Source organism: Erpetoichthys calabaricus, chromosome 2, assembly GCF_900747795.2.
Source record: "Erpetoichthys calabaricus chromosome 2, fErpCal1.3, whole genome shotgun sequence".
Classification (NCBI taxonomy): Eukaryota; Metazoa; Chordata; class Cladistia; order Polypteriformes; family Polypteridae; genus Erpetoichthys; species Erpetoichthys calabaricus.
Genome location: NC_041395.2, coordinates 309,382,596 through 309,405,921, shown reverse-complemented (window position 1 = coordinate 309,405,921; position 23,326 = coordinate 309,382,596). Strand labels below are relative to the sequence as shown.

At 36.1% G+C, this 23,326-nt stretch overlaps 2 protein-coding genes across 2 annotated transcripts in view; one reads left to right on the top strand and one right to left on the bottom strand.

The window, feature by feature from the left end:
* Positions 1-23,326, bottom strand: part of atp5md (ATP synthase membrane subunit k) — a 550,207-nt gene that overhangs the window by 63,540 nt on the left and 463,341 nt on the right. The gene's annotated exons all lie outside the window — the stretch shown is intronic.
* The window catches only part of pdcd11 (programmed cell death 11), an 81,472-nt gene that overhangs the window by 50,095 nt on the left and 8,051 nt on the right, over positions 1-23,326 (top strand). Inside the window, 11 exon segments of the mRNA XM_051922160.1 lie at positions 1,348-1,437; positions 2,287-2,389; positions 7,300-7,477; positions 9,177-9,233; positions 9,327-9,449; positions 10,954-11,076; positions 12,895-13,075; positions 14,324-14,449; positions 15,794-15,931; positions 17,811-18,061; positions 20,812-20,980. Of these exon segments, the coding sequence (XP_051778120.1) occupies positions 1,348-1,437; positions 2,287-2,389; positions 7,300-7,477; positions 9,177-9,233; positions 9,327-9,449; positions 10,954-11,076; positions 12,895-13,075; positions 14,324-14,449; positions 15,794-15,931; positions 17,811-18,061; positions 20,812-20,980 (1,539 nt within the window).

Here is a 23,326-nt window from a genome sequence, read left to right as displayed (position 1 = left end):
TCCTTAACATCATTTGTCTCCATAATAATTTTCTAATAACGTGCAACGCAATTAACAGAAAAACGGTGCTCTGCACACTCAACAAATCTGTGAGAGGGTAGAGCGTTATCTGCCCTACACGACTCCAAACAACCACAAAATAAGTAAAATCATTTTGACATGCATGGTGTCAGTTGCGCTTGGGCAAGATATGGAACAAACATGCCTAGTGTGAGTACAACGTTGGATTCACTGCTTTTCTCCTCTAAAACTCTTATGTAATCAGTTTTGACTTTCATTTGTCTAATATGTTGGCACATGTATTTGGCAGAGTTGTTTGGTTCTAGTAAAGATAGAGTATGAGTTTTATATTTGACTCCTGTGTGTTTTAATTTACTTCATAAATATTTTTCTTTATTACTGCTGCTTTACATATTGGATAGTAGCTGGTAAATTGGATGTTTCACTGCTATCATCACTGATCTCTAAAAACATTTTGCTTGTTTATAAAAGGACAAGGAAACTGTTTGGTTTTGTGGAGCTGTTCAACAAACATGTAGAACAGCCATTAGAAATGTGATGCTGTCTACAAAGGAACTGTACTGCTGTAAACTTTATATTATATGATGAAGAGCTTTAGTTTGAACTTCATTTTGAGCATATAAAATGATTCTTTGTATATGATTGTATCTTAAAGAAAAATTCAGACAAACAGGAATGTCGTTATCCCCACTGTGCTAATGCATTACTTTTAATTATTGCAGTTGAAACAGTTAGTTTTCTTTTGTGTAAATTTGAACATGTTCATGAATTTATAGAGCTAGACTACTGTTGCACCATGCACTGCACCATAAAGTAAATAAATGTCTAGCAGGACAATGACTAAATAGCACCTACTAATCATTAGCAATCCCGAGTTTAGTCATGTATGCTATGAAGCATACTGGGTTAAGGTTAAAATGTGTGGTTAACTTTGACCAAACAGATATGAAGCACTGGTGAAAGACTTTGGTATTTTTTTTGTCATCTTATATCTTCAGTGTATCAGGTGAATGCAGTGATGTGCACAAAAGAAAAAACAAAACAAAAAAGTTAGACAACTGTTTCTGAGCAATAGAGACATATTCAAAGTTAAGCAAATCTTTCTAGTATTGCATACATTTTTCCTTTAGTATTCCAAGAATGATAATTTTTTTATGTTTTTAAATGGTTTCACTTGGCAAAAAAAAAAAAAAAAACGTAAACAGCCAGTCAACACCTCTCCCTGTGTTATTTCCTTGTCTTTCTCTTGGACTATCTTGAATGTTGAATTTAACATTTGCCAAGATGAAATGTTAGACAGCTTTCTTTTTATCTTTTTTTTTCCAGTACAACAGCTATTCCAGATGCCTTCATGTTGAAATTACTGGAAAAGTTTGGGGAACTGCTGAGTTGTTATTGATGTCCTTGTCACCCAAGGTTGGTATTACCCAGTACTTCAATCCTAAGTAGTTAATTTGTATTGAGATGAACTGCTGTGTGAATTTTTGAAGTCCAGTGTTGTTGCACTGGTAAATTCACAAAAGCAGGTCCCACTTTTGATAAAATCCTATTCTGCCTCTTATTTATTTCATATTGAAGTTCTCTTCATGGAAACTGGATTTGATTAAATCAGGTTATTTGGTTTCATTATATTAAAAGGATTTGTATAGTAAAGTCAGAGATGATGATAATGATCCTAGGTGACCGACTGATGAGAGACTGCCCCTTCTTGCTAGAACTTATTTTTTCCCCCAAGACAATTTAACAACATTCTTTTAAATGGCTTGGAGGGTTCTGGGTGGTGAGGGTGGAATTGAGCATTTTTTGTTATTATTAAAGTACATTATTGTCTTTTCCAAACAGATCCTTTACCCTCTCAATAAAAGTGTTACATTGTTATTAGTTCAACTAACCTGATATTCCTTGTCACAGTTGGCAGCTCAGCTTTTAATAGGTAGTAATGTTTTTAAAATTACACTGTCCGAGTGTAAATTACATTAAAAAATTATTCCTTGATCATGTACTGCTATAATATGCAGTATGTCCCAGATATTTGTATTTGATTTTCTTTAAACCAGGCAGATTTTGCAGTAACAGTAGTTCCTTGAAAATGTACATTTCAGTTTTCTGAGGTACTTCACCCTCTGATGTTTTGAGTTAGATCGGAAAGTATAAAAAGCCAGGTTTCTAAGATTAAATAATATGCATTTGAATTTGTTTGTGGGCAGTAAATGTATTTATGTTGTGTTTAACATGTATCATATTATGTGAAATTTCTCTCTTTAGGATTTAAAGCACCCTGAGAAGCTATTCAAGCTTGGCCAGGCAATAAAAGCTACAGTGGTCACTAGTATCTCGGCAGATGGGCGTCTTTCTGTGTCAATTAATGGTAAGGCTTTCGGGCATTTAAAGGTTCAGTAATGGGTTAACAAAAATAATCTCAACAGCTAATTTATTTTTTCATTAGGTCTCATTAAACTTACAATCTATAGATAGTTCTGCACAAAGGTAAAACTATAAATTCCTGTAAACCCTGATTTATCATCTGCATTAATACACCTGCAGAAAGGCCAAACAAAAAGTGTTTAATGAAGCATATGCCAAGCTCTACATTTTCTTGTTAACTTTTTGTCTTTTTTGCATTTCTCTGAAAGCAGACATCACTCACTGAGAATCGGTTGATATGAATCATACTACACACTGTTTATTTTGAATATTTTTTAGGAGGGAAGCTCCAGTCAGGTTTTTTTAGGGCCAATACCGACCACTGATATCATGTTACTGGATTTGACAATTACGATTTCCAAAGCCTAATGTTTTATTTTAAAGTGTTTACTTTGCTGTTTTTATAATTGAACTATAAACCACAGGTATTGCCTATTCATTTTTTATTAACAGTGATCATAAGAAATACTAAAATGAAATTACCTTAAACTATATACTTTCTTAAGTTATAATATATGTAGAGAAAATATTTATCCATAATACATTTGGCATTAAAGAAAATAAAATGCTTCTCATAGTTACAAGCTGTCATATTACCTAATTTCTTCTGTAATATGCTAGTGTGAAACAAAGCTTTTTTTTTTTTTTTTTAATAATGTAGTTTTCACCATTTTGTACAAAAATGTATATATTTTCACACATTGATTCCCTTAAAGATAAGTATACATACAGTTGAATGTTTTAGTAATTTTTAATCATAATTGTACCACAGCATATATTTTAAGGGATTAATAAATGAATAAATGAATCGCTGCTCGCATGTATATCCTGAGAGATGTGTGAGTTAATGAAATTAATTAAATTGAAATGTATTTATCTGTATTACTGCATGTAATATATACCATTTAATGTACTATTATACAACCAGAATATCTCCCAGACTCCCACAAGCTAAGAAAGTATGCTTGAAAATGGGATAAGCAACCATTGCAAGTTGCATTTGAATGCATTTTAATAGCATAAACTAAATAACTTCACTAATCATAAGTCATAAAGTTAGAAAATTTTGTTGACATTTAAAATGGCAGTTGTCCTGAGTGAGAATCTGTTTGAAAGCGAACAGATCTCACTTTTGCTCACAAGCTGAGTCGTGACTTGATCCAGTGAAAAATTTCACCCTGCCCGCAAACGAGTAAGCTTTCTTTCTTAACTCTGTATTTTATTGACTTGTGTGTGTATATATACATTTTTAAATTGAAATACATTCACCTAAGAAAGTCATAATACTTGCTAAACGTTTTTTCTCACATATTTTAAAGAGCCAGTAACAACCATGTAATACAAACAGTGCCACAAACAAAAAGAAAAGCTGCATGACATTTTTCTCATTATAGCTGTGTGTAAAAGTTAGATATCGGCTTTGTAATAATGTATAAAATGAAGATTTCTTTGATGTACATGTTGAAACAACTATTCATTTGACAAGTCCTAGTAGACATTTTTGGAAGCTTTTTGTCAATGTCAGTTTATATATATATATATATATAATATAATATAATATAATATATATATATTTAATAGCACATTTAAAACAACAGGAATGCTTTGGCCAAAGTGCTTTACAATAAAAGAAGAAAAAAACTTACAATTAACATAAAAAAACATAAATAGAAATAAAATAAATAATACATAGACGTAAGATTACATAATCACAATGAAGAAACCATCAGTATTACTGAAGGTCACAGAATGCAAGTGAATAGAAATGAGTCTTTAATCTTGTTTTGAACAGTTCAATTGTAGACGGCTCCTTTTTGTAATGAGGTAAAGAGTTCCACAGGCGAGGAGCAGCAAGAGACAACTGACCAGAACATCTAAGCACTCTAAATGGCTGGTGTAAAGCACACAATTCAGATAAATAGGCAGGAGCCAAGCCCATGTAAAGATTTAAAAACTAGCAACAAAATTTTAAAATCAATTAGAAAACTGACAGTCAGCCAGTGTAAAGAAGCTAATATTGGAGAAACAGAATCGGACTTTCTTGCCCCAACCAGAAAGCGAGCGGCAGCATTCTGGACCAACTGTGACCTGCGTATCAGGGATTTGCTAATCCCAGAATACAGCGAGTTTCAGTAGTCAAGGCAAGAAAAGATAAAAGCATGAGTAGCTTTCTCAAGATCCCTAGAAGATAAAAAAAAGGCTTGATCTTACCTAAAAGATGAAGCTGGAAAAAGCAACTCTTAACTACAGAATTAATCTGTTTCTCAAAAGAGAGGTTACTGTCAAAAATAACACCAAGATTGCGGACTTGAGGTTTGCAAAAGACAGAGCCAAGAGGTCCAAGACCAATTGGGCTTTAGCTGATGGGCCCACTATAAGCACCTCAGTTTTATTTTTATTCAGATCAAGAAAATGTATTAGCCATCCAGGATCTTAGTTCAAAAAGACAGTTGTGCAGTTGATTCATTGCAGAGTTGCAGTTGGGAATATAAACCTGTGTATCATCAGCATAGCAGTGAAAAGAAATGTTAAATTTCTTAAAAATAGCTCCAATAGGGTGAAGGTATACAGAGAATAAAATAGGACCCAAAATGGATCCCTGAGGAACACCACATTTAAGAGGAGCAGTAGACGAAAAAGAGGAATTTAAAGTCACTGAAAAGTGTCTACCAATTAGATATGACCTGAACCAGTTAAGAGCAGCCCCCTTAAGCCCAACAAGCTGTTCAAGCTGCAACAGCAGTATCTCATGGTCAGTAGTGTCAAAGGCAGCGGACAGGTCAAGGAGGACAAGGACTGCAGCGCCACCTGAGTCAGTAGTAATAGAAATGTCATTGAATACTTTCAGGAGGGTCGTCTCAACACCAATATAACGCCTAAAGCCAGATTGGTAGATCTCAAATAAATTATTGGAGTTAAGGTAATCAACCAATTGATTATAAATCTTTCTTTTTGGATATAAAGTGTGATTCCCTTAAGAGTGGAAGTAACATGTGCAAGCTGTTTGCAAGTTAGTTTTTGGGGAACACAGCAGGTTGGTGTGCATTTATTTACGGAAAGCTTGCTTTATCAAGTAATTGTTCCAATATGGGGTCAATTCTGCATGTCTTAGAAAGCCAAACCTTTCTTCTTTAGATAGTTGACAGACAGCAGTTTAAAAATCTGACTGAATTACATATACTGCACAAATGAATGCTGAAATAGAGACGAACTCTTATCTTCGAACTCTCACAGTGAAAGTGCTCTATTAAGCAATTACTGAACCATAGTAATCGGCACCTATTTGAAAGTAAAACTTCTCCTGTTTCTCAATGGATAAAGGCCTGACCTTGAAGCAAAGAACATTTTAATTACAGCATGAAACCCTTATACATACTAAGGGCTGTGCAGGTGCCATTTTGTCAGTAGGGGCAATGTAGAAAAATATGTAATATAGAACTTCTAACAGGAAAATTATTAACTTAAAGTGGAACAGTAAGTAAATGGGTGACTTTATGAATCCTTTCTAAAATTTTACCTTATTGTTAGTCAGTCCCAGGGTTGATGAATGCAGGCGAAGGTTAGCACATGGAATTGTTTAGCAAGTACATTTTTAAGAATAAATTAGCTTATCCTCTTGCATATCAGTCAAGGGAGCAGCTTTTCAAACAGAGGTCTTTTACACTAGAAATATAACATAATAAATGTGGGCTGTGTCAGAGAGCTTCAGAATCATAATGTCTGTGCCAGATCAACTGATACCGATGCATATGTAGAGACCAAGTATATGCCCGATATATCGTTGACCAATATTAGCGGTTGGGCCATACTCTTTATGTTGTCTGTCTTATTGTTGCAATTCCTTTTTCTCAGTATATTGCTCCACTTTCTTTAGTGTAAACACTAATAATCCAATTTTCTCTCTCTCTGCCAAAGTCTGCCTTACTGCTGTCTGTTTACAGGAAGTTCATAGCCAGAAAAGATATCCTGTGTACTAGCTCAACTACCGTAATAACTTGCGTAAAGGAGCATTACAACTAAATTACTATAAAGGTTAGAAAATCAGATGCTGAAAATAATATTTTATGATCAGCCAGTTTACTGATCACTAGTCAAGTCTTTTTTAGTGAAAATCTGCAATTTTAGATTGCTGTTTGATCAAATGGAGCATCACTGTGTTTAGGAGAAATGTATTCTGTTTTACCTAGCATTTTTGTGCTTAGTGTACATTATACTAAGGTAATACTGTATATTCTTTTTTTGTCGTTAAAGTCTGTTATTTTAAACAGTAATAAATTTAGCCTTCATGCAATGATAAAATATGTAAAAACATTTATGTTACAGTTAAGTGTAAATAAGAACAAATAACAATTTTGGTGAGGATTATTGATCACCAACTAAAATTAGTTTGCTTCTCTCCTGTGATAGCATACAATATTCTGCAAATTATTACTTATTTGGTAAGAATTAAATGTTGTTTTTACAAACTGTCATGATTTCTGAAGGGTAGATAAAATCGTGCATCTTGTGTAGTATATCACCATATCCTTTTGGGGAAAGAAATGTTATTCCAGTCTTGACAGTGATATAATTTGATTTTATTTTTAATTGGATATACTTTATTAAACCCAGAGGGGAGATTGTCTTTTTGCATGACCTTTGGAGATCATAGGGCAGTAAACTCATTACTTTAGCCCATAAGTTGATGTTTCTTTGTGAAGTTTGAGCTTGTTAAATTTTGTTAACAGTTTTTAAAGTTTGTTTGCTGTAATTTTATAGTAGATTTACCAAATATGATCAAATTTCCTTGTTTACAATTGAATAAAATTATTGTACTCTTAATTTTTTTTTTTTTTTTTTTTTAATAATTTTCAGGAGTGAAAAATCTTGCTGAAGATACTGTGACGTTAGCAACTGTGAGTACAATCAATCCAAATGTTGGCCTCATCCTTTCACTTCCATTTAGCAAGACTGGTTATGTGGGGCTTACAGACATAAGTGATTCCTATATGTCTGATCCTTTGAAGCAGTTTTCTCTAGGCCAAATAGTCAGGTCAGTATCTTCTATACAGGTGCTGGTCGTAAAATTAGAATATCATGACAAAGTTGATTTATTTCAGTAATTCCATTCAAAAAGTGAAACTTGTATATTAGATTCATTCATTACACACAGACGGATGTATTTCAAATGTTTATTTCTTTTAAAGTTGATGATTATAACTGACAACTAATGAAAGTCCCAAATTCAGTATCTCGGAAAATTAGAATATCAATTAAGACCAATGCAAAAAAGGGATTTTTAGAAATGTTGGCCAACTGAAAGGTATGAACATGAAAAGAATGAGCATGTACAGCACTCACTATTTATTTGGGGCTCCTTTGGCCTGGATTACTGCAGCGATGCGGCGTGGCATGGAGTCAATCAGTCTGTGGCACTGCTCAGGTGTTATGAGAGCCCATGTTGCTCTGATAGTGGCCTTCAGCTCTTCTGAATTGTTGGATCTGGCGTATTGCATCTTCCTCTTCACAATACCCCATAGATTTTCTATGGGGTTAAGGTCAGGTGAGTTTGCTGGCCAATCAAGAACAGGAATATCATGGTCCTTAAACCAGGTACTGGTAGCTTTGGCACTGTGTGTAGGTGCCAGGTCCTGTTGGAAAATGAAATCTGCATCTCCATAAAGTTCGTCAGCAGCAGGAAGCATGAAGTGCTCTAAAACTTCCTGGTAGACGGTTGCGTTGACCTTGGACCTCAGAAAACACAATGGACTAACACCAGCAGATGACATGGCACCCCAAACCATCACTGACTGTGGAATCTTTACACTGGACCTCAATCAACGTGGATTCTGTGCCTCTCCTCTCTTCCTCCAGACTCTGGGACTTTGATTTCCAAAGGAAATGCTAAATTTACTTTCATCAGAGAACATAACTTTCGACCACTCAGCAGCAGTCCAGTCCTTTTTGTCTTTAGCCCAGGCGAGACGCTTCTGACGCTGTCTCTTGTTCAAGAGTGGCTTGACACAAGGAATGCGACAGCTGAAACCCATGTCTTGCATATGTCTGTGCGTGGTGCTTCTTGAAGCACTGACTCCAGCTGCAGTCCACTCTTTGTGAATCTCCCCCACATTTTTGAATGGGTTTTGTTTCACAATCCTCTCCAGGGTGCGGTTATCCCTATTGCTTGTACACTTTTTTCTACCACATCTTGTCCTTCCCTTCGCCTCTCTATTAATGTGCTTGGACACAGAGCTCTGTGAACAGCCAGCCTCTTTAGCAATGACCTTTTGTGTCTTGCCTTCCTTGTGCAAGGTGTCAATGGTCGTCTTTTGGACAACTGTCAAGTCAGCAGTCTTCCCCATGATTGTGTAGCCTACAGAACTAGACTGAGAGGCCATTTAAAGGCTTTTGCAGGTGTTTTGAGTTAATTAACTGATTAGAGTGTGGCACCAGGTGTCTTCAATATTGAACCTTTTCACAATATTCTAATTTTCCGAGATACTGAATTTAGGACTTTCATTAGTTGTCAGTTATAATCATCAAAATTAAAAGAAATAAACATTTGAAATACATCAGTCTGTGTGTAATGAATGAATCTAATACACAAGTTTCACTTTTTGAATGGAATTATTGAAATAAATCAACTTTGTTATGGTATTCTAATTTTATGACCAACACCTGTACTTTGTATTTTATGTAAGTGCTTTTTAAGTTTCATGTTTGTTTGATCTTTTATTTTTTTGTTTTTGCAGATGTTGCGTTTTAGGCGAAGAAAATAAGAAAATACGTTTATCCATGAGACCATCTAAGTATGTCTGTGAAGTAAAATTTGTAAAACAAGTCTTTGAGAACTGTAAATAAAGAATGTTTTTATGTTTTGCGTTTTTTTGTACTCTTTATAGGGTATTTCCTGGACACCGTCCGAAAATTAGAGATGCAGAAATTTTGTCTGTGGCAAATCTAAACGAAGGTCAGATTGTTCGTGGCTTTATAAAATCCATTTCAGATAAAGGAATCTTTGTCAGGTAGCTTTTTCTTCTAAGCTGATTTTTTTTTTTTTTCTTTTTATGACTTAATAATTGCTTATAAGATATATTGCCTAAATTTGATTTGAAATGATATAACCTTTGTTTAATTTAACTCACATTTGCAATATGAGTTAAATTGTGATTCTAAAGGTAGTTAATTTATGAAACCATCCATCCAACCCGCTATATCCTAACTACAGGGTCACGGGGATTTGCAGGATCCTATCCCGGCCAACACAGGGCACAAGGCAGGAAAACAAACCCCGGGCAGGGCGCACTCACCCACACACCAAGCACACACTAGGGACAATTTAGGATCGCCAATGCACCTAACCTGCATGTCTTTGGACTGTGGGAGGAAACCAACACAGACACGGGGAGAACCTGCAAACCCAATGCAGGGATGACCCGGGAAGCGAACCCAGGTCTCCTAACTGCAAGGCAGCAGAGCTACCACTGCACCACCATGCCGCCCTTTATGAAACCATCAATCTGATATTATAATTGGGAATTCTGACCAATGGAATACTGTACAGTGATCTCTCGCTATATCGCGCTTCGCCTTTCGCGGGCTTCACTCCATTGCGGATTTTATATGTAAGCATATTTAAATATATATCGCGGATTTTGCGCTGCTTCGCGGGTTTCTGCGGACAATGGGTCTTTTAATTTCTGGTACATGCTTCCTCAGTTGGTTTGCCCAGTTGATTTCATACAAGGGACGCTATTGGCAGATGGCTGAGAAGCTACCCAACTTACTTTCTCTCTCTCCCTCTCTCTTGCGCTGACGTAGGGGGGTGTGAGCAGGGGGGCTGTTCGCACACCTAGACGATAGGGACGTTGCTACCTTCTGTGTGCAGCTGCTTCCTGAAGGACATGCTGCACGGTGCTTCGCATACTTAAAAGCTCAAAGGGCACGTATTGATTTTTGACTTTGTTTTTCTCTGGCTCTCTCTCTCTATCTCTCTCTCTCTCTCTCTCTCTCTCTCTCCCTGCTCCTGACGGAGGGGGGTGTGAGCTGCCGCCTTCAACAGCTTTGTACCCTATTGATTTATTCTTGACTGCTTGCTTTGTTCTCTCTCTCTCTCTCCTGACGCGCACTCCTTTGAAAAGGAAGATATGTTTGCATTCTTTTAATTGTGAGACAGAACTGTCATCTCTGTCTTGTCATGGAGCACAGTTTAAAACTTTTGAAAAAGAGACAAATGTTTGTTTGCAGTGTTTGAATAACGTTCCTGTCTCTCTACAACCTCCTGTGTTTCTGCGCAAATCTGTGACCCAAGCATGACAATATAAAAATAACCATATAAACATATGGTTTCTACTTCGCGGATTTTCTTATTTCGCGGGTGGCTCTGGAACGCAACCCCCGCGATGGAGGAGGGATTACTGTACATGAAAGTTGTTCATTAAGTTCATTTGTCTGTGTCCTTGAACATTTAATGCAAAACGCAGAGTTACTGATTGCTGTACAATCCATCCCTACCCTTTTCTTTTTCAGCCTTTCTAGAACTGTCACAGGCAGAATTAAATTCAAGTATTCTACATGCTACTTTCTGAAGGATCATACAGATTATGCGAAGAACATTCCCCTTGGAATGCTGGTTTCTGCAATGGTTTTAGAGTAAGTGTTAAAACTGACTATTTTAGCTCTAAAGTATGTTTATTTCAAATTTTATAAATTATTTTTTCACTTTGCAATATGGACCATCCTACAGCTATGTTCTTAGTAGAGTTCCATATGTTCTAATAAAATTAATGCATAAAGGACTTAGATAAATATCTGCTTCGTCAGTGTCCATATTTGATATATTTAGCAAATTATTACAAAAGAATAGATACAGTTGTTCAACCCAGACTTCTGTATCTATAGAAAAATGAAGGCTCATTAAAGTTCAGGAATGATCTTAGAACTTTAAAATCACACCATTGTTGTTCAGTTTTGTTGAAATATTACTGGAGACAATAATCCTAGGCAGTATTTTATAGTCTGTGCCCAAGGAATCACTCTACCAATATTTTTGAAGCGATTCAGTATTTTAAACCATGAAGTATTTTTTGTTTTAGCATTTTTGCTTCAGAAATGTCAAACATTGAAAGTGATACATATTTATCAGTATTATTTAGAATAATAAAAAACATTCATTCATCTATCCATATATAATTGCTTCATTCAATTTCCTGGACAAAGACAGAAAAAGAAAAGTCTTTGTATGAAGCATTGGGCACAACGCCGAAATATTTATAAAAATGTAATTTTATCGTTCCAATATGATGATGTTGTTTTTTGGGACATTTGCGTTGTTTTAAATGCCTTGCTGTATACATACCTCTGTATCTGAATATTAATTCCACTCAGTACTTATTATACATGTTGTTCCTGAAAAATCCATCTTATACAAAATCTGCTTATGCTGAAGCATTGATCCTATTTGAAAAATGGGGTTAGATTATGGCAGGACAGCATCTCAGTGGGAGGACCAGCGGGGGTAGACAGGGTTGGTCGGACACAGGGTTGGCCCTCTGCTCTAACCTCTGAGTAATGCTCCTTCCACAGGTTCACATATGGAAACTTTTTGTTAGGACTATTTCAGTACTCTTTAGGCACTCTGCTAGAAGCTGCAAGTGACTGTAGCTAGGACCATGTAAGAACCTCACTAAACCATCCAATTGGTAGTAGCGATGGTGTTTTAAAAATACCAGGGGCTTTAAATTGGTATGAGCTTTTGACACACACTGGGAATTCCTTGTTTGTGAGTAACAATTTCAAGCCCCGGCCCCCATCACAAATGTGGTTCAGTGGCATATCCACACCTCTCAGCGCCATGTAGACACATGTCAATCCATTCAGCATAGTGGGAGAGTCACCCTGGACATCTAAGGGTATCAGACTTCACCCCCCCCCCAACTGTGCAAGGTCACATGGAGCAAAATTACATGTTAGTAGTAGAAGATAAGAGAATCCACAGTAACATATTCTGCGGAATAACAAGTATTTACTGTATCAGCTTCACATACTGTTTGTTGCATATTAGATAATGAGAATTGCAAAGATGAGTCAGTCAATTCTAGCACTGTTTTAAATTAATCCTGGTCAAGAAATTAGATGGACTGGAAGTTTGTGGACATTTTTGTTTAAATACATCTTAGTATTGGGTGTGCATTACCAGCTGCAGTGTAAACTGATCAGATGGTGTTTTTTTATTTGTTCTTGTTTTGTATTTTGTTTATTTAATAAACAAAAGTATGTAAGATTAACTGACATTAACTTTGGCCAGTTATGGTTGCAAAAAAAAAAACTGTTTAATCAATAATTGGTGATTAGGAAAGACTAAATAGTTATATAAACAAATTAGAACGGTTTGCATTTAAAATCTTGCCAACAAAAGTCAATGCAAGCCTGTATGTAAGCTTTAAATGTTTATTTTTTTCTGTTTTACAGAGTAGATGTCAAGGAAAATAAGGTTGAATTGTCCATTCTGCAAAAGGACACTGGAGAGCCAGATATATTCCCTCCATCTCTAGGGTTTCCTCTTCGAGGGCTGGTAAAGGATAAAGAGAAAAGTGAAGCTTTCAAGAAACGAAAGCGAAAACTAGAGAAAGAAATTTCAGACACCAAACAGGTACTTAATTACTGATTGTGACATAACTGTTCTTCTAGGTCTGGGATGTAACAGAGTAGTACAGATGATTTCCTTTTCATAAGAGTAAGATGTAAATGAAATTAAATTACAGAGGAAGAGTGAAGTTGTTTCATGTGAAATATTTGGCTTGAATGCACCTAAGTCACAGCAGCTTACTTCTTCTGCTTCTTAAATCATAGCTGGTAAGTGACAGTGTTTGTGAGCGTAAAAGTTTAAACTGAATGAAAGAAAGGGGAGCAATGTAGAGTGAAAGAGGAAATAGACATACTTTGAATAAATATGTACTGATAATTTGGATTACACTAAAAATCAACCTCACAGCTGCATCATCTTCAGATCATCATAACTGTAAATACTTGTTTTATGTGTATTTACACTCAAAAATAATCAATCCAAAAATGAATCGGTCAATACCATATATACTTGCATTTAAGTTCTCCCACAAATAAGTCGGGGCTTGATTTTACTGGATAATTTCCAGTATTTTATAATGTGGATCATATAAATCGAATGCAGAAAACTCACGCTATTGGTCCAAGAGATTATGATATGCTAACGCCCACCTGAGAGAGTAACCACGGAGCACACTACCTTTTTTTCTATGTATTGTGCCTACGTGACCACACGGTAATACCTGAACTATTCCGAAGCAACGTTTGCACTGTTTTGTGTTTTTTGTATCTCACACCCCTGCGGTGGGTTGGCACCCTGCCTGGGATTGGTTCCTGCCCTGTGCCCTGTGTTGGCTGGGATTGGCTCCAGCAGACCCCCGTGACCCTGTGTTCGGATTCAGCGGGTTGGAAAATGGATGGTATCTCACACCCTCATACACCTTTATCATAAGAGCATCCCTTATTTATGATGGAGCATTCGATCAGAAGAAAATATGAAGCTGGTTTTAAATTAAAAGTCAAGTGGCAAAAGAAATTGGTAACTGCGCTGCTGCAACAAAATTCAATGCGTCTGAGAAACTGGTGTGAGATTGGAGGAAGCAAGAAGATATAAAAAAAAAAAAAAAAAAATGTAAGTGTTGTATTTTTGAACAGGCGTATAAGTCGGAGACTGATGTTATGATAGATTTTTCGTGTTTCAAGACCCGACTTATATGTGAGTATATACGGTACTCTATTCTATTTTCAAGAATTCTGTCTTAATTATACTATTTATGTCAATGATATTTAGTAGTCTTAAAAATAATTAGATTTCTTGTTTTCTACTTTTGTTAAGACTGAGCAGAAAAAGAAAGGGCAGCACCTCTCTGAAGAAAACTACAGTGGGGTTGAGGTTTTCTTCCGTGAACCTATTGACGACGATGATGATGAAAGGAAGGAGAATTTGAGCCATACGTCTAAGGCATGTGTCCTTTTCTCTCTATGCACTAATTTGGCTATGTAGTAATGGTGCTTAGTTCAAAGAATCTGCATGTCTCAAACTAAAATGTAGATTATGTGATAGAAGTATAGGCACTAAGGAACAAATCTTCTTGCTATTATTAAAACATTTTTAACTATTTTGGTAATTCAGTAAGCAATGCAACATCCCATGTTACTTGTAATTGGCCACTTTTTCAAAGGACCTTCAATTTTGGGTCTGGATAATAGTTGTGACAAGCTGTTAGTGATGGAAGGAAGAAGAAAGAATGCTTTTTTCTATATTTTACAAAGAAAACATTTTCTAATTTTAGGACTTAACTTGCCTGCCCTCATTATTCAAGTGCATTTTTAATCCATTAGCCCAATCTTGCATTGATATACAGTGAATTTTAACATCTTCTTTCTATATCCTTGAAAATGCTGGGAATTTGCTTATGTGAATCAAGAGCCTTTCGAATTGTCGAGGAGTCTGGATCGATGTATTGAGTTAGGAACTGGTGGCTTTTTACACCTTGCCAGAAACTAAAAGTGATTTTTATATATATATATATATATATATATATAAGTGTTGACAGTTTTCACATTTTATTATACATCGTTGAAAAACAGTGGATTTAATATGGCTTTTTTCACATTTGATCAACAGAAAAATATTTTTCACTTTGACAAAAAAAAAAACATCACTGCAAAATGATCTAAATTAATTACCAGAAAACAGTTAATTGCTTAAGCATTCACCCCTTTCAGTTTAGCATTTACTAGATATGCCTGTAGCAGTCAATACAGCCTTGAGCCTTTGTGGATAGGTCTGTATCAGTTTGCAAATGTGGACAGTGCAGCTTTTCTCCATTCCTCTTGACTACAGTTAGCTGACCTCCATTTAAAATTTATTAGATTTCATCAAAATCAGTTTTTCAACAGTTCTAAAATATCCAAAGCTAATGTCCAGCACATTTGCAACATGTGTGTCAGTTGAAATCTTCAGGCCACTCTTTCCATCTATCTTCACCTGCCTCTCTGGCAGGGAATATTAGATGGTTTATAGAACTGTAATTACAATAAATAAAACACATTTTTTTTCAGAATTATTTCACACTGTACAATTAAATTGCTAAAGTACACCTAGACACTTTATAAATTGCAGGGTTTTTTTTCCCCCCAAGAGCCTTACCTAGTTAACTTTAAAATATTATACTAAGATAAGAATGTATTTGCACGTTCAGATCAATACATACATCTTACAAATCAGTAGAGTATAGAGGACAGGTTGTCAGACTGTTGTGAAAGGTGTTCACTTTTTCCCTCTCATTAACCTTTTTGACAGACATTAAAAGAAATTGGGGAACCCCGACTCCAGGTTTCTGGTGGTTTCTCCTGGGATGTGACTTTAGACACCCTCCAGACATTTAAGATGGTCCAAGTGGAATATTCTTCTGAAGGTGAAGAGGAGACGGATAATAAGGTGAGAATTTATTTTTGTCTATCATGCTCACTGTCACATGTTTCGGTCATATTAAGTTCAAATTGGCTAAGGTATGAATCATTTTTTTTTTTAAATGTTTTATTCATAGTTCAGTCTCTTTAAAGTTCCTGAATAGATGTACATTGTGTATAAATGTACGATGTGTGGTTTCTTTTTAATGTCCTCCTTAGCTGTGCCTTTTGGGTAAGAATAAGCATTTTTCATGGAGAAATCTGACAAGAAAAACATAACTGAAACCTTTCTGAGAACCACAAATGTATTTGTAGGTTGTATAGTAGTGCTGTCTCATCAGATAACTTTAACAGTAATCAATAGTTTGATATTAGCAATGCTAGTTCTGATCAAGTTTTTTTTTCCCCTAGTTTTACTTTTAAATCATCCAACCATGTATTAGAATAGATTAGCACAAAAGGGGATATTGAATGAGAAGTATGTTCACACTCACCAATTTGGTCTTTAGAGCATCCTTAGTAATGTATTTTCAGTGTAATCACCATAACTGGAAAATACATTGTGTGATATAGGTTTTTAGCACATTTTCTTTTAGTTATATTTTGTTTTTAAATATAATATAATAAATACATGTATTTCTATGTGAAAGAAACAAAGAGACAGTGAATATCTCTTGTTACTTGTTGATATCTCTGTTGTACATACCGATCAGCCACAACATTAAAACCATCTGCCTAATATTGCGTAGATCAGCTTGTGCCGCCAAAACAGCTCTGACCCATTGAAGCATGGACTTCGTAAGACCTCTGAACATGTCTCGTGGTATCTGACAGCAAGATGTTAGCAGCAGATCCTTTATGTCCAGTAAGTTGCATGGTGGAGCCATCTATGGATCAGACTTGCTTGTCTATAATATCCCACAGATGTTGAATCAGATTGAGATTTGGGGAATTTGAAGGCCAAGTCAACACCTCAAACTCTTTGTCCTGTTCCTGAACAATTTTTACATTTCAGCAAGGTACATTATCCTGCTGAAAGAGGCCACTTCCATCAGAGAATACCATTGCTATAAAGGGTGTACACAGTCTGCAAAAGTCTTTAGGTAGGGAATATGTCAATGTAACATCCACATGAATACCTGGACCCAAGGTTTCCTGGCCGAGCATTGTCCAGAGCATCACACTGCCTCCATTGGCTTGCTTTCTTCCCATAATGCTCCCTGCTGCCATCTCTTCTCTCTGTAAATGACACACACATACCTGGCCATCCACATGATCTAAAAGAAAACACGGTGGACATGGTCAACATGGGTGGGCACTCTAACCTGTCTCTGGCAAAGTAGCACCATACACAGCAAGCCAGAATGTACTGTATGTTCTGACACCTACCTCTCATGCCCAGGAGCAAGTTTTTCAGAAATTTGTGCTACATTAGCTGTTGTGTGGGATCAGACCAGACAGGTTACCCTTCCCTCCCCACCCCACATGCATCAATGAGCCTTGGACTCCCATGACCCTATTGCCAGTTCACTTGTTGTTCTTCCTTGGACCACTTTTGATAGGTACCAACTACTGCATACTGGGAACACACAAAACCTGCCTATTTGGAGATGTTTTGACCCTGTCGTTCATCCATCACAATATGGCCCTTGTCAAATTTGCTCAGATCCTTATTTGTCCCTTTTTTCCTGCTTCCAGCATATTACTTTCAAGAACTGACTGTTCACTTGCTTGCCTACCTTGACAGGTGCCATTATAATGAGATGATCAATGTCGTTCACTTCACCTGTCAGTGGTTTTTGTATTGTGGCTAATCAGTGAATACTTGTATGGATAGTTTTTTTTAATTAACACCATAAATATGTAATGGTTTTTATAATGTTATAATATTTTATTACCTGTTTTAGCCTCAAAAGAAAACCAAGCGTCAAATGAATCAAGACAAGCAGTTGCAAGAAATGGAGTTAGCAAAGGTGGAAAGAGAATTAATGGATCCCAACCGGCAACCTAAAAGTGCCAATGACTTTGATCGGCTAGTACTTAGCTCCCCAGACAGCTCTATTGTGTGGTTACAGTACATGGCATTTCATCTGCATGCTACAGAAATTGACCAAGCCCGCGTTGTGGCTGAAAGAGCCCTCAAAACTATATCTTTCAGGTAGGAACACTATACTGATTAATTTGTACAGTATCATTTGCATTACACTTTACAGTGTTCATTTAAGTGTATATTTATATAACATAGCTGAATAATTATAAACGATAACCTGACAGTAGTTACTTGGACTATCAGAGGGGTACTTGGTGATTTGGAAATTGTAAAGAGAGAAGTGCTGCTTAGATTAAAATGGCTTAAATCAACAAATCACTGGGGCTTAGATGACTTTTACCGTAGGATACTTAACATGGTGGGTGAGTACATACAGAATATAAACCATTAATGCAAATTTTTCAAAGCTCACTGCACACTGAGGGTATTCTTAAAGATTGGAAGCTAGCAAATGTGATCTTATTTTAAAAAAGCATTGATTCGGGTGATCCATAGTAACTATAAGCTATTAATCTTAATATGCATTAATGGAACATAAACAGAAACAATTATTAAAATAAAGATCAAGCATCACATGGCAAGAACAGGTGTATTCGTGAATGGTCAGCATTTGATTTAGATTGGGAGGTTGTGGTTCATTAAAATGATGGACTTTTACGAGAAAGAAACAAAGGCTTGCAACCAGAGAGATGCATGAAATATTATTATTCTAGATTTTAAAAAAGTTATTAATATAGAACCATGTGAAAGGCTTGTGATTAAGCTAAAAGTATGAGTTCGAGGCACAGTGTGCAAATGGGTACAAAATGGGATAAACACTGGAAGTAAAAGGTTGTGGTACATGGTCCCTTTTCAGAATCAGGTGATGTTAAAAATGTTGTGCATCGGAGATCACTGCTAGGGCCAGTGTTCTTTTTAAATGATAAATAGTGTATGTTAGCTTGATAAGTATATAAAATAAACTATTAATCAGCCGAACCATTACGGGGATCATGGACAGAATTAATATTTTGGCAAATTTGTGGTAGATGAAATTTAAGTTAAGTAGATATGAATACACAATGTTGGTCTAAACCTTGAAAGGCAAATCTCATGTGATGAGCCCACGAGTTGTAATGGACCTGTACTGACTACATCTAAGGGGTATGTATAGAAGTGATTGAGAAGACTGATACGATGTTAGGTTATATGGGTGTGGTGTGTGGCATACAAGTTGAAGGAGTTCATGCTTAAGCTATACTGCATAGCACACTTTTGATGTCTCCCCTAGAGCAGTGGTCCCCAACCTTTTTGACAGCAAGGACCACATTATTAGATGCAAATTTTTCCACGGACCGGTCGGTGGGGGGGGGCAGTTTTTATACACAATTTACATAACATTTTCTATTATTTTTAAGTTATTAAGCAGTTCGCATACGTTTGCAACCCGAGATTTTTCTTCTTTTTTTGCATATAACAAAGACATATGCTTTGCATTTGCCATTCCAACAGATTACACATCACAAACATTAACACTGTTATCTTTTTTTCGTGTCTGCCATTTCTATAGGAGGGTGACAATGAGTTAAATTCCAAAGGATGTTTTTCAAATGTTGACAAGCAATAAGCAAAAGGTATCACTGAAAACCACAGAAAACAAAAACAGTACGGAGGAAAGTTCGAAGAAAGAGATTTTTTTTTTTTTTTTTTTTTTTTTTTTTTTTTTTTTTTTTTTTACACAATGTTTCTGTTTGGGTATCGTTGTGCAAACGTGCACAACTGAGCTGTGACCACAGATCTAACTGCTCTGTGGATGATTCGTTCAAGCATTTCAAGGTCACTTCGTTGTAATGAAAGCATCTTTTGAATGTACTTCGTAGTAACGCGATTTCTATAGACTCGCGTCATATGGGGAAACTGTTGGGACCATAAAAATAACTTTGTTGTAATACTCTCTCACCTCGGTCTCTCTCCTCTCTCTGCGCCGCTGCAAAGCCCCACCCGCCAAGCGTTCTGAAAAGTCTGAGTGAGTCTCCGTTGCCGGCAGTTCTCTCGTGGCCCGGCTGTCAGACGGCTGCGCCCCGGTAGTGGGCCGCGGACCGGGGGTTGGGGACCCCTGCCCTAGAGTACAGTTTTGGTTTCCATATTACCAAAAAAAAAAAAGTCATAACAGTACTAGTAGACTGATTCCAGGGCTGCAGGGTATGAGTTAGGAGGAAAGACCGAAAGAGCTGAACCTTTTTAATTTAACCAAACGGAGAGTAAGTGGAAGTATATCAATTGTTTAAAATGATGAATGGAATTAGTACAGTGAATCCAAGCCGTTACTTTAAATTAAGTTCATCAACAAAAACACAGGGACACATTTGGTAACATTTCATTCAAACCTTAAAGCTAAAACAGAGAATCTCAAAACACATGAAATAAATTACCAAGAAGTGTGGTAGATAGCAGGACTTTGGGGACCTTCAAAACTGGACTTGGTGTTATTTTTGGAGAAATTAGATCAATAGAATTGATATAGTAGAGTTTTTGCTTACCTCTTGTCATAATTGCACTAATGGTATATTTTAGGTTGGTTGGCTACAAATCGACGAGGAGCTGTAGTCATCTGCACCCAAAGTTTGTCAGGAAGAACTTTGCTTAGTTCATGATCCTGCTGAAGCTTGATTATTAAAACATGGTGAATGCTGAATAGTGAATTTTATTATTCGCAAGTAAAATAACATCACATGGCCTAGGAATTTGAACAATTAAATGCTTTTTGATACTTATTTTGACTTCTGGATGATAATAATAATAATAAAAATCTGACTTTAAAGCTCCATCCATGCAGTTTACTGGGTATTTGTACTAAAGTACTTGTTATATGTTTGCAGGGAAGAACAAGAGAAGATGAATGTGTGGGTGGCTCTGCTAAACCTAGAGAATCTGTATGGGACTGAGGAGAGCCTGAATAAGGTGTTTGAACGAGCCGTGCAGTACTGTGAACCTCTTAAGGTGTTCCAACATCTTGCAGACATCTACACCAAATCGGAGAAATATGAGGTATAAAGAGGCATTCCACAGTGTTTTAAATAAGGTTCTTCAAAGTGGTTGTCAGCTTTAAAAGTTTTACAAGTACTTGTAATGCAGGTAGTAAGTAGGGCATGGATTTCAAGCAGTGGCCTTTTGTAGCTGTGATTTAGTAACTTTTAAGTTTTTAACATACTTCTCATACTTTCAAATTTATAATTAGAATCAAGCACATTAGGTGTAAGTGTTTCTTGTTTTGGATACAATTATATTCTTAAATCTCAAGTTTGTTGCAAGATAAATTCAGAGTGCAATTACAACTAGAAGCCAAACACTTTTCCTTCCGTTGTTATTTATTAGTTCACATGTCTGACTTGCACCTGCACAGTTATTTACTTGGGAGTATAAAATTACCACTCCAACTCATAAGTACATCAGAAGTATTTTATACATTCCTCTGCTCCTGTGTAACACTATCATGTTAACTGTGTCCTCCATTCTGCAAGATAAACAAAATAGCTTGTAGGGCACAAGCCTTAGTTAGTAATAGTATACAGTTAGGTCCATACAGTGGACAGTGACACCATTTTCACATTTTCCACAAATTCCACACTTGGAATCAATTCCAAGCCTTTTACCTTCTTAATAATTAATGAAATAATGAGGTAACTGGCTGGCTATGGCACATGTTGTCAGTCAAATGTCCAAATATTTTTGAGCCCCTGAAAATAGGGGGACCATGTATAAAAATGACACTCTTTTCTGAACAGCTCATACAATGTTTTTGTTAAACCCCTTGAATTACAGCTGAAAGTCTACACTTCAGTCACATCTTGATTGCTTTTTTTCAAATCGATCGTGGTGGTGTACAGAGCCTAAAATATGAAAATTGTGTCACTGTCCAAATACTTATGGACCTAACTGGTAACATATAATTTAACCAGAACATTGACACCAAGTCTTAATGAGGATCACGCAGTTTAAGGTACCAACATTGAATAATTAATGTATATAAAATCAATGGGTTCTATAAAAAGTTATATGAAAGCATAAGCATATGTTTTGCATATGTTTTGTATATACAACAAAACTTTTGAAAGCTGCATTTGAATTTTATATTAATATATTTTTTCACCAGAGTTCTTTAATTTTTCCCCCGAAATTATTGTCAATGAATCATGCAAATAATTTTTATAAGAACTGGATTTATAAAACCATCTTCTTTACAATCGGTGGCATGAGCAGATATTTTAAATTACAAAGCTCCTGAACAAGGGGAAAGATACTAACCAACAATTCACACAGTAAATAAGAAATGTAAATTTATGATGATGTCAGACATTGTTTTTTAATTAATATTTTTATTATTAATCCCATTCCCTAATGAAGTATTGCATTTATATGGAACTTGTGGGATCAGTGGACAATTACATTGGAGGAATTATTGAGAACAAAAAGTCAAAGTTTAAATTGTAGAACTTAAGAATTGTATTAGAATTTGAAGAAATATGCAAATTTTTTTTCCCTTTTCAATGAAACTTCATATATTTCTGTATATCTGCACTTTTTCATGATTAAGAGATTATTAAGAATTATTAACGTCCTTACTTCCCCATTGTGAAATCGGCCACACTTAGCCATTTTTGCCTGCTTTGTAGCATTTTTTAATATTAAATTTTATCACCTCATTTGCAGTATTACCGTGTCTTTATAAATATACCATAGAGTCCATTCTGACAGGCTACATGGTGTGCCGGTATGGCAGCAGTTCAGCTAGGGGCAACAAGGGATTGCAGAGGGTAGTGAAAACCATGCAGGGCATCATTGACACTCCGATACAGTAACATCTCTGCAGGACGTACTTGTATTTGCCAAGCGCTGTCTGGGAAAGTCAAAATGAATCCTAAAGGACCCCAGTCACCCTGCATGGACATTTTTCTCCCTTCTTCCTTCAGACAGGTGCTATCGAACTATTAACACCAGAACTGTGAGATTTAAGAGCCATTATTACCCGCAGTTAATAATGCTGCTCAACTGTCATATGTGATATCCTGCCTGTACTAAACTGTGCAAATTAAGTGCCATATCCTCTGTTGTTCTTGTGTATGTAATGTTATGCTTAGTTGTATTTACTGTGATTATTATTATTTGATTTAAGTTTGAGTTTTTTCTCTTCCTGATGTGTCTATGTTGATTATTGTGTCTGCAAGAAACGTTACACAAGAATTTCATTGTACATGTTACTGTAAAATCCCGTTGACCTTAAGGTAAATTAATTTCTCTGCCCCATGCAGTGTCCGCACATTTGACATACTTAGAAGAACCACCTAACGTTTTTCGCTGCCAGTGCTACTTCATGTTTGCAAGTTTGATTATTTT